This window comes from Schistocerca serialis, chromosome 5, assembly GCF_023864345.2.
Source record: "Schistocerca serialis cubense isolate TAMUIC-IGC-003099 chromosome 5, iqSchSeri2.2, whole genome shotgun sequence".
In the NCBI taxonomy this organism is placed as follows: Eukaryota; Metazoa; Arthropoda; class Insecta; order Orthoptera; family Acrididae; genus Schistocerca; species Schistocerca serialis.
Window position 1 is genome coordinate 536434158 of NC_064642.1, and position 17093 is coordinate 536451250.

The 17093-nt window shown below is 38.4% G+C and overlaps 1 protein-coding gene across 2 annotated transcripts in view; it reads right to left on the reverse strand.

The window, feature by feature from the left end:
* Window positions 1–8383: 8383 nt before the first annotated feature.
* LOC126481607 (ATP-dependent Clp protease proteolytic subunit, mitochondrial) overlaps window positions 8384–17093 on the reverse strand; it is a 49780-nt gene continuing 41070 nt past the window's right edge. For both annotated transcript variants that reach the window (XM_050105479.1, XM_050105480.1), the window contains exon 6: window positions 8384–8599. In XM_050105479.1, coding sequence (XP_049961436.1) covers window positions 8472–8599 — 128 coding nt within the window. In that variant the 3' untranslated portion in view covers window positions 8384–8471. The remainder of the gene's footprint in view (window positions 8600–17093) is intronic.

Consider the following 17093-nt stretch of genomic DNA (forward strand, 5'->3'; position numbering starts at 1 on the left):
GCCATACAAAGTAGTCACCTAAGCAACAACTTCTGACATGTAGTGCACCTACTCCATTTTGAGAAACCCTACAAATTTCAACCCTGTGGTCTAAGTCCAGGAAGTCACATCCTTGCTTGTCACAGAATCTTCTAAGTATTTGGAGCATGCCTTGTACTTGACTTGATACCAGAGGGCCCTTATTGTTACAGATTGTGAGCTTCGCTAAAACTCCACTAACGAGATTGGTCTTTTCAACACTCCCTGCCACTCACTGTAATGATCCAAATAATATTTCAAACCCCACATGACAGGACCATTTGTTCCAACACACGTAACAATTTCCAGATGATTGTTCCCTGGTTTACAGAACAGTTGGCTGACAGAGCAGCCTCTTCAACATGTTGAATGAGACCTGTAGGCAAGCACACTGAGTGCACAGGGTGACTGTTCCCGTCCCTTATTTCTGTTTCCCTAAGGGTACTGTTCTTTACCCTACGTTTTAACAGATGAATCCTATTTTGCTCTAGCTTCATTGACACAGGACATTGCAGGTTTCCAATGAGTGAAGTGAGCCTCACTGATACAGTTTACACTTTCAGCTGCGTGAAGGACTTCAAACTACTACTTGTTGTTGTTGTTGTTGTACTCCCGAGTTCTCCCCAGTCCCTTTCATTGATAGACCAATCATTAACATGCCACAATCACAGTCTAGTGGATGTACACTGATACATCCTTTACTTCATGCAAAGGAAACAGTGTCCATTGGAGAGAATAGTGCTTGAGGTGCTTTCCATATCTCCATATCTCTGGTAAAAGGCTCTCAGAATTTTACCCATCACACCAATTTGAAGTATCTTTGAATCAATTATAATCATCAGAGCAATTTCTAACTGCTTCGAAACAGCAATTAACTGCTCCTGTTCCAAAGATTGGCATTCACAATGGTGCTGCATCTCTGAATACTAAACAACTGACTTTAAATTAGCCTCACTGATGTCATATTAATTTCAGTGTCCGTTACACAACAAGGAATGCATGTTCCCCCTAAGGTACGAAACTACAAACCCAAGAAAGTGATTTGCCTAAGTGATGGGAGAATAACCTGGGACAAAATTTACAATTTCTTCAAAATAACTCTGTGTCTTGAACTTTTGTAGAAGTTACACTTGTTAACAGACTCTTGCAATAACATAAAAAATGGTGTTAATGGTGTCAACAATATGCTCTAATGCTGAAGGAAGAAACTAAGAGGAACACAAATTGACAGTTATAATATGCACAAAAAACAATGTTACAAGGCAAAAGCTGAATTGGTAAGAACTAAGTTTAAAATTTCAAACTCTGTCATAAAAGAAACAGGTCAATGAGCAGACAAACTGGAAATTTTGGACTAATCACAGAAATGCCCACACTGCATTAAGTGGAAACTATTTTCTGAAAAAATATTGCTGCAAAGTTTTCATAATATACAACTGTAACTAACAATTAACTATGAAATACATTAATCCCAACTACTGTAAGTGTCTGACAGTTCTCAAAAACATACCTTTTTCATGTAAGTACACAATGAAATTAGGGAATGGTTGTTTTCTGAATTAAAATCTGTTGCAATTTTTTTAAGAAACATACATTTATTTTAACTGATGATATGGTACAAACTTTACTCTGCACTCACAAACATTCAAAAATATACAGTATATGACAATCACTGAAAGATTACAGGAATATGCCACAAGAAAGTAAAATATTAGAATCTCTAATTTCAAATCAGAACTGGCTCACTTGGCTTCATATAAATGAAAAATCCTGAAGTCAGGTAGTATAAGCATGCAAAATGAATGGATTTATTTACTTAGCTTTTTTGTGCACTTTATATACTAGCATGCCAAATAAGTACACCATAGGCTCAGATTAACACACGCTGTATTTCGGTTTTGATGCCATCTTGATACTCTAGGTTCTGCCAGACTTGTGGCAAAAGTTTTTTTTTCAATTGTTGGTTGGTGCCATCTTTGATATATGCCCACTGAATTCTTCCAATTTTCTTTCTTACACCTTGCACTTGTTTCATTGAAATGTGCTGCTTCAGTGACCTTAATAATTGGGAGAGCATGATTTTAGAGCTCGTCTACATTCTGGTTTCCAGCAAATGTAAGCAGTACTCTTCAGCTATTTTGACATCTCCCAAAACAATATGAGAATTTGTTTTCATTCTTTATGCTTGGGAAGATTATCTCTTAATAATTATGTCAGCGAATGTACTCATTGTAAAAGGGGTTTATTTCTCTTCTAAGCCACAAATGTACGGCTATGAAATCATGTTTCGTACCATATTTCACAATAGTCTGTGACTGTTTTTTGTTAAGGTCTATGTCCACATTGGTGGCAAACATTTCTCTTAAGGTTTTTGAGCTGTCTGCAAAGCCATATCTTGTACAGTAGTCACATCATCTTTTACATTATATCTAGTGATGAGGACAATATATTGACATGTAGTGATTCACTATTAGTAGTTGAAGGTTCAAGCAGATGAAATGGAAGGCATCATCATCATCATCATCATCATCATCATCACCACCACCACCACCACCACCAGAGGATGAAAACATTCTGTAGTACAACAGGCAGGAATAACTTGCTGTGGGAGCTGAAGATGGAAGACTGAACTTGTTTCTAAAACCTCACTAGGCTGTCACCCATTGATTCTAAAATTCTGGTAACTATTGTAGCAATCTCTCTCTCTCTCTCTTTTAAGACACAGTTTTCAGAAAAGCAATACCAGCCAAGGCAATGTTGCCATTACTCACCATTTTCTGGCAACAGGCTGTGCATACTTACTCCTCTTTTCCAAGCAAGCTATATTTGAAATAGTACCCGAGTTCTATGATTACTGGTGTAAGATCTGAATGATTTTGTAAAGATAACTAAATGAAAAAGAAAAACATCATCAAATATGTATTTTATTGATGTTTTATTCAGTTCCACATAAGAACTGAACGAGCATTGTCAAACAGCACGATTTCCTCCATGGTGTCATCAAACAGGGGAATCAGCACTACTAGGTGATGCCTCTGGCAGCGCGCGCGCCCGCGCCCACACACACACACACACACACACACACTCACACACACTCTCACACGACTCATGTATAAGTCTAGTTCTGCTTGTGCAAGGCCTCATTTACCTTCTGTGTAGTCACCGAGTTGTGTATTCAAGCAGTTTCCTTAGTTTGCATGCATACTTGCCGTAGGCACTGCACTCGTTACAATACCTGCTTTATCCCTTCTGCAAAACTTTCATCAAAAATTGGAAATGATACAGTAGCTGCCTCAATTTCCACCCATGCTTTTGCTTTTTGCTGTGGAGGTGATGGTGTAGTAAATGGGCCAATGACTTTTTTATCGCCACCACCTCCTCTACCTGTCAAATCTTCCAAAACCCAAAATAAAATTTATTTCTTATATGTGCCAGTGACTGGAAACAACTGGTATGAAACAGCATATGTTTTTGCTCTTTTGCTAGTAGGTGCAACTTTTACAGTTACAACAGGTAATTTAGTATTCTGTTGCTTGATGTTCTCAATGCCTGTTACAACTTTTTGTATGCAGATATCATGAGGAGATTATTTAATCATAGGGGTGAAGACTTCATTATTTATTTATTGTTATCCAAAAGGGCAGTGAAAGAGCTAGGAAGATTTGTTGCACATATTGTTCTAAGAAACACACTACTGGGTACAGATGATCCTAGAATTTCAAATTATCCTTAATGAATTACTATGCTTGTCAACTGGACTTACTCACTACTAGAGTTGAATAAAAGGTTCATAGGAGAACCACTGTTAAAACATTTTTTCCTTGGCCTCAAATAGAATAGGTACCAACCAGTGAATTACAAGAAAAGTTAGACAGGAATTTAAACAGACATGCATAATGTCAAGTGCAACAAAATAATTAAAAGTAAGTGTCTGTAATACTACTGTCAACAGCCTTGCTGCACTGGTAACACCAATTCCCATCAGATCACTTAAGCGCTGTCGGACTTGGCTAGCACTTCAGTGGGTCACCGACTGGGTCTGCTGAGTGGTGTTGGCAAGCAGGATGCACTCAGTCCTTGAGAGGCCACATAAGGAGCTACTTGATAGAAAAGTAGCAGCACCGGTCACGAAAACTGACAATGGTCGGAAGAGCGGTGTGCTGATCACCTGTCCCTCTGTATCCACATCTGGTGATGCCTAAAGGGCTGAGGATGACATGACAGCCAGTCAGTGCTGCTGAGCCTTCAACGCCCGTTCGAATAGTGTTTACTTGTTTGTGTCCCTAATATTAAATGTAACAATGTGGTGCTAATGAAAGAATTTCATCACAGTTCCAATCAAAGAAAAAAAAGAGCAAGTTTTTCCATTGTTATCGAGGTCCACACACAATTATTGGGATTCCACATTCAAAGGCTGTTTCTTAGTTAGTTCACCCTTCAAGTGCAAAAGAAAAAGGTCTCTATAATACAAATATGACAGAAAGCTTTGTCTTAAGAAACATCCCTTACATCTAACACAGTTTCCACTAGCACATAGCAAAGAATAGAAATTAACGAACTTTAACCATCAAATAAACTGCAGAACCTAGATGAGTTATTTCTTTTTCTGAGTGGAGCTGGATGTTAGTTCTGTCACTTTTGATGGGGGGAATCAAGGAGAGTATACCCTTATATCTAAAAACAAAGATGATGTGACTTACCAAATGAAAGTGCTGGCAGGTCGACAGACACACAAACAAACAGAAACATACACACAAAATTCAAGCTTTCGCAACAAACTGTTGCCTCATCAGGAAAGAGGGAAGGAGAGGGAAAGACGAAAGGAAATGGATTTTAAGGGAGAGGGTAAGGAGCTGCCCAAACTCTTTGTCTTCATATATGTCTGCTTGTGTCTGTATATGTGTGGATGGATATGTGTGTGTGTGCGAGTGTATACCCGTCATTTTTTCCCCCTAGGGTAAGTCTTTCCACTCCCGGGATTGGAATGACTCCTTATCCTCTCCCTTAAAACCCATTTCCTTTCGTCTTTCCCTCTTTCCTGATGAGGCAACAGTTTGTTGCGAAAGCTTGAATTTTGTGTGTATGTTTGTGTTTGTTTGTGTGTCTGTCGACCTGCCAGCACTTTCATTTGGTAAGTCACATCATCTTTGTTTTTAGATATATTTTTCCTACGTGGAATGTTTCCCTCTACTATAATCAGAGTATACCCCTAGATATATTTGTTTATAAAAACCAAGTAGGAAGAGACATAAAGTGAACACACAATAGTTATGACTTTAAATCACAAGTTTCAGTAAAATATCTATAGCTAATGGACAAGAGTAATAGTGCTACACAATGATTAGTGGGGGGGGGGGGGGGGGGGGGAACATGAAAATTGTGAAGAAAAAAGTCTGCACCATGAAAATGTGCTTATGTTTTGTAAGTGAATTTACAGAGTGACCTTCAGCATGTGACCAGATGAGAGGAAACGCAATGCTAGCCAAAACCTGGAATAACTGTACGTAGTCACTTATTTACATAAAAAATAAGATGTGAAATGTTTTATTATCTACAAAGATAGTAAATCAAAACAAAAATGTATCATTCCAGATCCGCTGAAAGTGCCTTAAGGGGACTGGTCTGTGAATACCAGGGGAAACCTTGAAAAATTGTCAGTTTTCTAAACAGTGTAACTCAAAGAATAAGATTTATAAGTCCATATAATGCTTACCATCTTTTGGGAACATTTTTTTGTATGAACCACAGCTTTAGCTCTCTCACTTTTTTAATTGTGTTTTTTGTTACAAGTCAAATAAACCATGCTAATTATTTATGTACATCATAGGTACACATTACTCAAAATACAAACAACACATAAGGTTTATTTTTTTCCCCTGTAAGTTCTTTACACTACAGGGTGTCCAAAATAGAATTATTTATTAGGAAGAAGGGCTTAACACCAACAAATTGCATACTAAATTACTCAGGAAAGATAGAAGTTTATAAAAATCCATCATAAATGTTCAATATGTCCTCCACTGGCTGCACGGACGACATCTAGCTGATAGCCGAATTCATCCCAAACTGAGTGAAGGTGTATTCTGTCACTGAAGCTACAGCAGCTGATATTCTGGTTTTTAGTTCATCAATGTGTTCTTTGGTGACGGTTGTTTAGCACAAAATCGAATATGAAACGCCCACTGAACTGCGATCACTGATTGAGTATGACTAAATTCAAAAATGGTTCAAATGGCTCTGAGCACTATAGGACTTAACATCTGAGGTCATCAGCCCCCTAGAACTTAGAACTACTTAAACCTAACTAACCTAAGGACATCACACATATCCATTCTCATGGATGTTTATGGTTGTAGGTCTCACCTTGAGCAACAGCCCTCTGGTAGCCACACAATGAATCACTGCCAGGTGGGCAAAGTGCATGACATGGGTTGTCATCTGTGGAGGATTTATGAAAGAAGGTAGGCCATACTGCCTTTTACATTCCCTCAAGGTCATTTTTATTTTGTCTTTTGGCTTGTCCATAATAATACAGCAACCTGTCTATTTCTTCGTCTGTAGGCCAACCACATCCACTAATGCACTTACCATCAGATAATTTCTTTCCCTTCAAATTCATCTATTTTGGACATATCCAACACATCCTTTTTTTCAGTTTTTGTGTCAGCATGAGGTTTGGACTCACAAACTTTTTGGTACCCTTTTGAGTCTCTATCTCCTAGGTAAGATGTGTACATCACACCATATTTCTCCATTTCTGCAAAATATCTTCACAACACCTTCAGATTCCATCCCTCCACAACACCCACTAAAATTAATCAAACATTTATGTTTTTCAGTTCCACTAGCACAGAAATGACAGTGCTCGGTAACACATTTCACATCAACGACTTTACCATTGTCCAAGGAGGTTGCTGTCACTACATCATTTAGGGAACTATGGCCTCTTCGTTGCCACAATGCATCCAGGGCTGCAGACACACGTGTATTGCTTTCATTCATATCTAGACTTTCCTGAACAGAATTTTTCATACTATCATTTGCTGCTTCTAAAGTCTGTAGAATAATTTTATTGTACCTGTCAAACCTTGTAGGGGCCAGTAAGTCCATAAGAGCACAGAAAATTTGTGCACTTCTGTACCCTTTGCCTATACAGCTCATAGCATAAGTGAGTTTAATATTTTCTTATACACACTCGGTTTATTTATGCCACAAGTACAACAACATTCGCTTAAATCACAAAAATTACAAACAATTCTTAATTTTGATGCACAACCTCTTCTAGCACATATCTCCTCAACTACCTTTTCACCACTATTGCCACATTCCTTACACTGCAAAGCTTTATTTATTACTTCAGATAGAGCACAGAATTCAACAATAACCCAAACTGAATCAATAGCTGGCGTGTGTATATTATCAGTGTTAATACTGTCAAGCCCGTTGTCCAAATATTTAAATTTCAGCTTCGAATCACTTTGAGTAGTTGAAGCTGATTCAAATGTTGTATCACGTTGCAATTCTGTATTAGCAGAGTTAAAACATTTGGCGAAACGATTTCCATAAAATTTACATTGTTTAACACTGAACTACTTAATTCTTCCCACTGTTTTCAAGTGGAATAAGAAACACACACACATGATAAGAAACTCACGCATACAATTACTTTGCTGTAAGCAAAATATTTGTGCCAAAACAACAGCAAACAATGACTAGGCTCCCCTTTTTGAAAAAGATAAGCAACTGTAAAGTTTTCGTAGGTTAGCCAACTTATAGGACTAAAATGTCATAAAAATGAAACAAATGAGAGCAAAACTTTATTTGCAACAGAGCTGACTGTGTTCCATGGGGACATCGTGGTGCGTGCAGCCACTTTTAACTCTAATTTGGGTACTTTCTGTGGCCCATTTTCCTGGAAGTAAACTTTTTCTCAGTCAGAAAACCACAGCGAATTTTTTAAAACAAAAATTAAAAAGCAATTTTTTGATAGTTATTCACAATCAAGTCCCCTTAAAGTAGAAGGCACACCACACCTGGCACAAATAAAATTCATTGCAGCAAGAAAAAGGTGTTTTTATTTACGTAACAAATATTTCTGTGCCTGCTGCGGATGATGGCCACATGAACAATTCTGCTGGCACCTCAAAGACTTTGAAGAACTTCTAGATTATGTATGAGTCACTGTTCTATGTGATTTCCTTTGTGTCTTGTCATTTTCTCACATTGTACCCATACAAATATGTAGTCATTAATTGTATAGTTAATTAGCCTATCAAAAGATAAAGTCAGTTACCAGCCACTAAAAAAATTGTCAATAATTAGAAAGTGGGATATAGAGGTAAGGTGGAAGCACTAGAATAATCAATGAAAACAACTAATGTTCATTATATTTACAAAAGAACATGAGAAAATCATTGTATAAATATATAACAACATTAAATTTGTGTGTGCTGTCAGTCTTCTGATTTTTCATTTGTGCTTTGATCCCCTGGTTTTGGTGGATGATCTAAAATTTTGTCAATTATGCCAAATTCTTGGGCATCAGTTGGTGACATAAATTTGTCTCTCTCCATGTTCAACTCTGGAAAAAACCAAATATGTACATTAGTGATTATTATAAAAAGAGTAAATATAACTAAAGTGAACACATAAATGTTAATTCCCTTGTGTAATGCACACAGTATAAAAACCTGAGAACACATTTTATTAGACAATTCTACAATTCTCAGAATGAAAAGGGTGGAAATAAATACCTGGCAAAGCTATAAATAAGGCAAAAATGATTATTTACAGGAAACATAGCTATCCACATGTGATGCAGCAACACCATGCCGTGAAAAAGATTAAACACTGGATTGCTGTCTACTTGGTCTCATTTGTAAGACACCAAGTGTAAAACTGACACATATTACAAGTATACACATTAATTCATTACAACAACTGAAAGAAATCCAGTTAATAGCCATCACATAAGCAAACAAATGTTTAAAGGAGGTCAGATGTGCTTTTGCCATATAAGAAGTTCTTTACACCCTTTTCAGTAATATTTTTCGGCCTCAGGTCATTCAAATGGCATGTTACTTGATCTGACTTATTATCTACACCCAGATACATACTCTTCATGCCACAATGCAGTGCACAGTGGAAGGTACCTTGTACCACTGCTAGACATTCCCTTTCTTATATCAGTCACAAATGGAGTGGGGGAAGAATGATTGTCTACCATATTTACTTGAATCTAAGCCACACCTGAAAAAATGAGACTCGAAATCAAGGAAAAAACTTTTCCCGAATCAAAGCCGCACCTGAAATTTGCGACTTGAAATTCAAGGGGAGAGAAAAGTTTTAGGCCCCACCTCCAAATCGAAACAAAATTGGTCCATTGTAATATGAGAAACAATTTAGGTAGAATGAATGACGATACAGCTACAGTAGTTTGGTTTGAGTCGTAAGCTTAGCAGTTAAGCTTTACTAGGTAGCCACTGCTATGCGTCAGGCGCTCCGCCCATATTTATATGGGCACCCTTCCTTTTTCACGTGCTTCATCTAGTCTGAATTGATTGCTTATTTTTCTTTGATCTGATAAGTGCCTTTCTCTTTGTTATAGGTGTTTACGTCACTCTAAGCTGAAAGTACTAAAAGGTATCAGATAGATTATATAATGGTAAGACAGAGATTTAGGAACCAGGTTTTAAATTGTAAGACATTTCCAGGGGCAGATGTGGATTCTGACCACAATCTATTGGTTATGAACTGCAGACTGAAACTGAAGAAACTGCAAAAAGGTGGGAATTTAAGGAGATGGGACCTGGATAAACTGAAAGAACCAGAGGTTGTACAGAGTTTCAGGGAGAGCATAAGGGAACAATTGACAGGAATGGGGGAAAGAAATACAGTAGAAGAAGAATGGGTAGCTCTGATGGATGAAGTAGTGAAGGCAGCAGAGGATCAAGTAGGTAAAAAGACGAGGGCTAATAGAAATCCTTGGGTAACAGAAGAAATACTGAATCTAATTGATGAAAGGAGAAAATATAAAAATGCAGTAAATGAAGCAGGCAAAAAGGAATACAAACGTCTCAAAAATGAGATCGACAGGAAGTGCAAAATGGCTAAGCAGGGATGGCTAGAGGACAAATGTAAGGATGTAGAGGCTTGTTTCACTAGGGGTAAGATAGATACTGCCTACAGGAAAATTAAAGAAACCTTTGGAGAGAAGAGAACCACTTGTATGAATATCAAGAGCTCAGATGGCAACCCAGTTCTAAGCAAAGAAGGGAAGGCAGAAAGGTGGAAGGAGTATATAGAGGGTTTATACAAGGGCGATGTACTTGAGGACAATATTATGGAAATGGAAGAGGATGTAGATGAAGATGAAATGGGAGATAAGATACTGCGTGAAGAGTTTGACAGAGCAGTGAAAGACCTGAGTCGAAACAAGGCCACGGGAGTAGACAACATTCCATTAGAACTACTCATGGCCTTGGGAGAGCCAGTCATGACAAAACTCTTCCATCTGGTGAGCAAGATGTATGAGACAGGCGAAATACCCTCAGACTTCAAGAAGAATATAATAATTCCAATCCCAAAGAAAGCAGGTGTTGACAGATGTGAAAATTACCAAACTATCAGTTTAATAAGTCACAGCTGTAAAATACTAACGCAAATTCTTTACAGACGAATGGAAAAACTGGTAGAAGCGGACCTCGGGCAAGATCAGTTTGGATTCCGTAGAAATGTTGGAACACGTGAGGCAATACTAACCCTACGACTTATCTTAGAAGAAAGATCAAGAAAAGGCAAACCTACGTTTCTAGCATTTGTAGACTTAGAAAAAGCTTTTGACAACGTTAACTGGAATACTCTCTTTCAAATTCTGAAGGTGGCAGGGGTAAAATACAGGGAGTGAAAGGCTATTTACAATTTGTACAGAAACCAGATGGCAGTTATAAGAGTCGAGGGGCATGAAAGGGAAGCAGTGGTTAGGAAAGGAGTGAGACAGGGTTGTAGCCTCTCCCCCATGTTTTTCAATCTGTATATTGAGCAAGCAGTAAAGGAAACAAAAGAAAAATTCGGAGTAGGTATTAAAATTCATGGAGAAGTAGTAAAAACTTCGAGGTTCGCCGATGACATTGTAATTCTGCCAGAGACAGCAAAGGACTTGGAAGAGCAGTTGAACGGAATGGACAGTGTCTTGAAAGGAGGATATAAGATGAACATCAACAAAAGCAAAACGAGGATAATGGAATGTAGTCAAATTACATCGGCTGATGCTGAGGGGATTAGATTAGGAAATGAGACACTTAAAGTAGTAAAGTAGTTTTGCTATTTAGGGAGTAAAATAACTGATGATGGTCGAAGTAGAGAGGATATAAAATGTAGACTGGCAATGGCAAGGAAATCGTTTCTGAAGAAGAGAAATTTGTTAACATCAAGTATAGATTCAAGTGTCAGGAAGTCGTTTCTGAAAGTATTTGTATGGAGTGTAGACATGTATGGAAGTGAAACACGGACGATAACCAGTTTGGACAAGAAGAGAATAGAAGCTTTCAAAATGTGGTGCTACAGAAGAATGCTGAAGATAAGGTGGGTAGATCACGTAACTAATGAGGAGGTATTGAATAGGATTGGGGAGAAGAGAAGTTTGTCGCACAACTTGACTAGAAGAAGGGATCGGTTGGTAGGACATGTTTTGAGGCATCAAGGGATCACAAATTTAGCATTGGAGGGCAGCGTGGAGGGTAAAAATCGTAGAGGGAGACCAAGAGATGAATACACTAAGCAGATTCAGAAGGATGTAGGTTGCAGTAGGTACTGGGAGATGAAGAAGCTTGCACAGGATAGAGTAGCATGGAGAGCTGCATTAAACCAGTCTCAGGACTGAAGACCACAACAAACAACAAAGCTGAAAATGCATTAATGTACTGTGTCATGCATTGTTTGTCGGATTCTGATAATGAGTGTTAACAACATGTCGCCGCTCGCGGCACGGCTTGCTTTTGTGGACGCTAGCACCGCTTACAATTAAAAGAAAAAGAGGAATCGTCTGATTAGCGAAACAATGGCAAGAGACTGCTATTTGTTGTTACTTACACTGCTGCTTTCTTTGATAATGATAAACAAGAACCAAATAATAGACTGCGTATGATAGAAGATGTTCTGAACGAGAGTTTAGCGAAAATTTTTCTCCGTTTGAAAATCTTTGCAGACGCGTCTTTAGTACATTACATTCTGCACAGAAATTACAGTCATCTTAGATTTAAAAATCTAGTCAACTTGCCATGCTTCATTTCTGACTGTATCACTATTAGGCATAAGAATAATACGAATATAAACATGACATGATATGTATATTCTTCCGCGTTTGCTGTTGTCGCGCTCTAGTTTCGTAGTTTATTAGGCAGACAGGATTTAAATGAGATAGCAGTAAACGTGAAAGAATACATGGCAAAATGTTTATATTTGTATTATTCTTACAGTGAAGAGAATACTGCATGTGATTCACAATTCACAAAAGTTCCTGTTAGCAAACATCTCTTCTCACAGGTAGGAAAACATTCAGAGCGTAGAGTTGGCCATATTGGCAAACATCCCAGTCTCACCAGTCGCATTTTCATAGTACATTGAAATGCTGCTACATTCGAAGATGAACAATATGGAATTTGTCTTTACTTCGTTGGATAATGTATGAAAATGCAGTGGTCGAAACTCGGGGTGGAAGTTCGTCTTCCACCTTTTTTTTTAATTTATTTACTGACAGAGGTTTTTGTGCCGGTATTTATCTTCATGCCTGCAAAGCATGCCTGTGTAGCACTACATACATTCGACGGCAGAAGTTAGTTGTGGCAGCACCTGCCAACATTTTTCAGAACTTCCTCTTACTTTGCACTCGATTCTAAGCTGCAGGCAGTTTTTTGGATTACAAAAGGCGGAAAAAAAGTGCGGCTTAGATTCAAGTAAATATGGTATATGCTTCTGTATGAGCCCTGTCTTATTTTGTCTTCATGGGACTCACATGAGACTTATGTGGATGGGAGGAGGATTGTGCTGCAGCCTGTCACAGATGCTAGGTTTCTCAGCTTTCTCAATAGTGTTCCATAAAAAGAAGACTTCTTCCATCCAGGGACTTCAATTTGAGTTCATGGAACATTTTCTTGACAGGGACATGTCGATCAAACCTACCAGTAACAAATCTATCAGCATGCCTTTGAATTACTTCAATGTCTTCCTTTAATCTGACTTTGTGGAGATCCCTGTTACACAAGCACTATACAAGAATGAGACACACTAGTGTTGTGTACTCAACCTTCTTTATAGATGAGTAGCACTTTCCTAGAATTCTCTGAATAAATCAAAATTGACCACTTGCCTTCCAAGCAACGAACATTATGTGCGTGATCCATTTCACGTCGCTTTATATTGTTACACTAAAGTAAAATATTTAAAAAAATATTACGTTATTTAAAATTTTATTATTATCTATTAGAGTGTCTAGAATTTAGTTTATTTTTTAAGTCTTTCTTTATCTTTTAGTTAAAGTACATAGATATCATGAATGACGAATTGCTTTTTTTTTCAAGCTAACGTATATCAGAGGTTACTAGAAATCACCATGCTGTGTTCTGATCCCTTAGTTCAGCAGCAACTCCAATAAAATTTCTTCGGTTGCCCATATTCTAGAAATCAACAGAGTTTGTGTATGTGCAAGTACAGTTCTGGAATGAGATTTGGGTGATTTTTTATGGCAGCATAGGATTTCATAATTCAGAAAACAGAACAATAACCTTCCTGAAAGATTCATGCAGATTTGGCCATTGAAGCATCCATCAAACATCATTACAAAAATTCTATGGGTGCAGTATATGGCCACAGTAGTAAAACAGTCACTATTTAAAGAAATAAAGTGTTTTTATACTGTTTTCACTACGAAAATATATTCTTGAGTCTGTTGCATAGGAAATATATTCTTGAGTCCTTTACATCAGTTTGCAGATGAAATATTAACTAACAAGCACTACTTGTGTCACCAAAACTGAATTAAGTTCTAACAACATTTAATGGCTGCTAGCAACAATACCCTTATCATACAAATTGAGGTTAACTCTGATACCCATATTCTATCATCAAATCTCAAGACAAAAGGGAGTCTCTTCATTACAGAAAAATGGCAAGGAAATTTACTTTCCATGGAGTAGCGCTAGAGTTCTAAAGAGCATCGAGCTGTCAGGCGAGTTCTGTTTATTGGGCTACAATTAATAACAACTGACTGGCAATAAAAAATTCCAATGACTCTTTATATATGTAGTGGAAATTGCAATTTACATTTTCAAATAAACAAATGACATGGACACAATAGATGATGTGTTATAATGCATACATATTTCATCAACATGAGTGCCAAGTTTCAATCAAAATGACCTTTTAAAAAGAAAGAGAAACTGGGTCATAAAATACTAAAAAAGTAAATTACAAATCAGATTAACTTCTATATACTACTATATGCACTTCAACTGTTAAATAATAACTTGTAGTGCTTGTGCAGTTGATGAGTAACTTTGCACTATATTAAAGTATAGAAGTTAGTTTGATATGTAGTTTGAAATTAGTATACTATTACTATTCCCTGCAACTTTCTTTTTAAACAGATCATTTGATAATGACTTGATAATAAGTCAAAACTTGTAATGATACCATTTGAGTGCTCTGAAGCTGAAATACATAATAAAAAACTTTTCAAGATGGTCACTGTGTTTCCTTAAGACAGCGTGCCTTGTCTATGTCAACTTATACAGTTACAGTTTTTATTTCTATCAATGTGCTGCATCAATGTTTCCTCAGAAATTTGCAAGAGGCTATACCAAGCTCGTGTTTCATCATTTTGAGTCTGAATATGTCAGTCTTTGTTCTGCATGAGATTCTGGGGGAAAGGGGGGGGGGGAGGGGTGCAGGTAGATAGAAGGGGTTTTAGGCAGGTGCGCAAGCTAACTTTAACAACACAGCCTCTTGAATGAATATAAAACCCTTGCAATGATGCAATGATTAACACTGTTTAGGTATATCATACGACCTACAATTTTTACTGAACAAATATTAAATGAAACAGGCAGTTTCTCAAAGTTTCACGAAGGATTATAGGCACTGGCAGTTTAATTGGACAGTATAACCTCGATCACATCTCTGATGACTATTACACAGTACCAGGAAGATTATGGTTTAACATCCTTTTGTCAATTATGTCATCATAGTCTCAGACTGGGGAAGGAAATCTGCCATGTCAAAGGCATTATGCTGGCGTTTGTGTTAATTGGTTTATGGACACCACGGAAATCCTAAATCTGAATAGCTGGATGGGGATTTGAACAGAAAGCAGATTTAGTCTAAGGCAGTACTTTATTACAAGAGGAATATGCCTCTAACATTACTGTGTGCCAATATCAAACTTGGATCATTTAATGTTTATTAACAAGCTCTCCAATGCACTTCTTTTACAACAAAAGACTCACAGTGTTGGTAATGTTACTTAATCGAAGAATAACCTACATACTACCGGAAACAACTTCAACTAAGTCTAAAACTTACATGTGGGACAGACTGATACAGAATGAGTAGTAACACTGAATATCAACTGAATAGCAAGTATCCAGATGTGTGTGTTCCAGTCCAGCAGACAGTATGCACTTCTCATGTATTAACATAGCATGTAACCGAAAAATTCCATCTAAAAAAATGACATGCAACCAGTAACCTACAGATCTGCACAGTACAGAAAAGCTGTTGGTGGAAGGGAGGATCCAGATGCCCCGGGTTGTGAAGCAGCCATTGAAATCAATCATGTAATATTTAGCTGCATGTTGTGACATGGGGTGGTCCAGTTCACTCCACTGAATGGCAGTGGCCATTCATCCTGGCGGACAGCTGGTTGGTTGTCATGCCAATACAAAAAGCCATGCAATAACTGCAGCAGACCTGGTGGATGACATGGCTGTTTTAACAGGAGTCCCAGCCTCTGATTGGGCTAGGATAAGCTTGACAGGACTGGAATAGGATGTACTGGTTAGGTGGACTGAGCAGGTGTTACCTCTCTGTAAGAGATTGGGATTGGGAGTGGCATAAGGACAGACTAGGATGTTGTCGAGGTTGCGTGTGTGACGGAACACCACTTTGCAAGGTGTGGGAATGATCTTGGATAGGATGTCCCTTATTTCAGGGCATGATGACAGACTATTAAGGCCCTGATGAAGAATGTCGTTCAGTTGGGGTGATATTGGGTGCCAAAGGGAATGTTCCTATATAGCTCACTCTTGGGGTGGTGGAAGGATTGATGGTGTGTGGGGAAATGGCACAGGAAATCCATTTGTGGACTGGTTCTGGGGACGTTGCTTGTCTGTGAAGACCATTGAGAGACCTTCAACATACTGGGCAAGGCAGCTCTTCATCCAGGAAGGTAGCACATGTTGGGCTGAGGAGGGCCAGGTGAAGTGGATGGGACAGAAGGTATTGGGGTTGTGAAGGGATCAGGATAGGGTCTCCCGGCCCTAAGTCCAGATCATGAAGACGTCATCAGCGAACCTAATCCAGACCAAGAGTTTGGGTTTTGGAAGGCTACAAAGGTTTCCTCTAGACGGGACCATGGTGCCGATGGATGTTACACAGATTTGTTGGTATACCTTCCCTTCAAAGGAGAAGTAATTGTGTGTCTGGAAATAGATAGTAAAGTATCCCTCCGATCCCCTGCCCTATTCTGGATTGCTCCATTGGCCTAAGTGGCCAGAGAGAGTGGTCAAGTGTGTACAAGGTGTGTGTGTGTGTGTGTGTGTGTGTGTGTGTGTGTGTGTGTGTGTGTGTGTGTGTGTGTGTGTGTGTGCGCGCGTGTGGGGGGCGCTCAATAATACCAAGCTTGTTAGACACAGCAACCTGCATCACACTAAGTGTACCAGCTATAGCCTACACCTCCCTAGCCATGGGATTGGATGCATGCGGACTTCGTCAATCCATTCCATGGGGGACAAGAAGTTGAATTTTATAGATGCGTAGTCTCATTTCCCAGACACCTGACAACACCAGAGAATACCACAAAG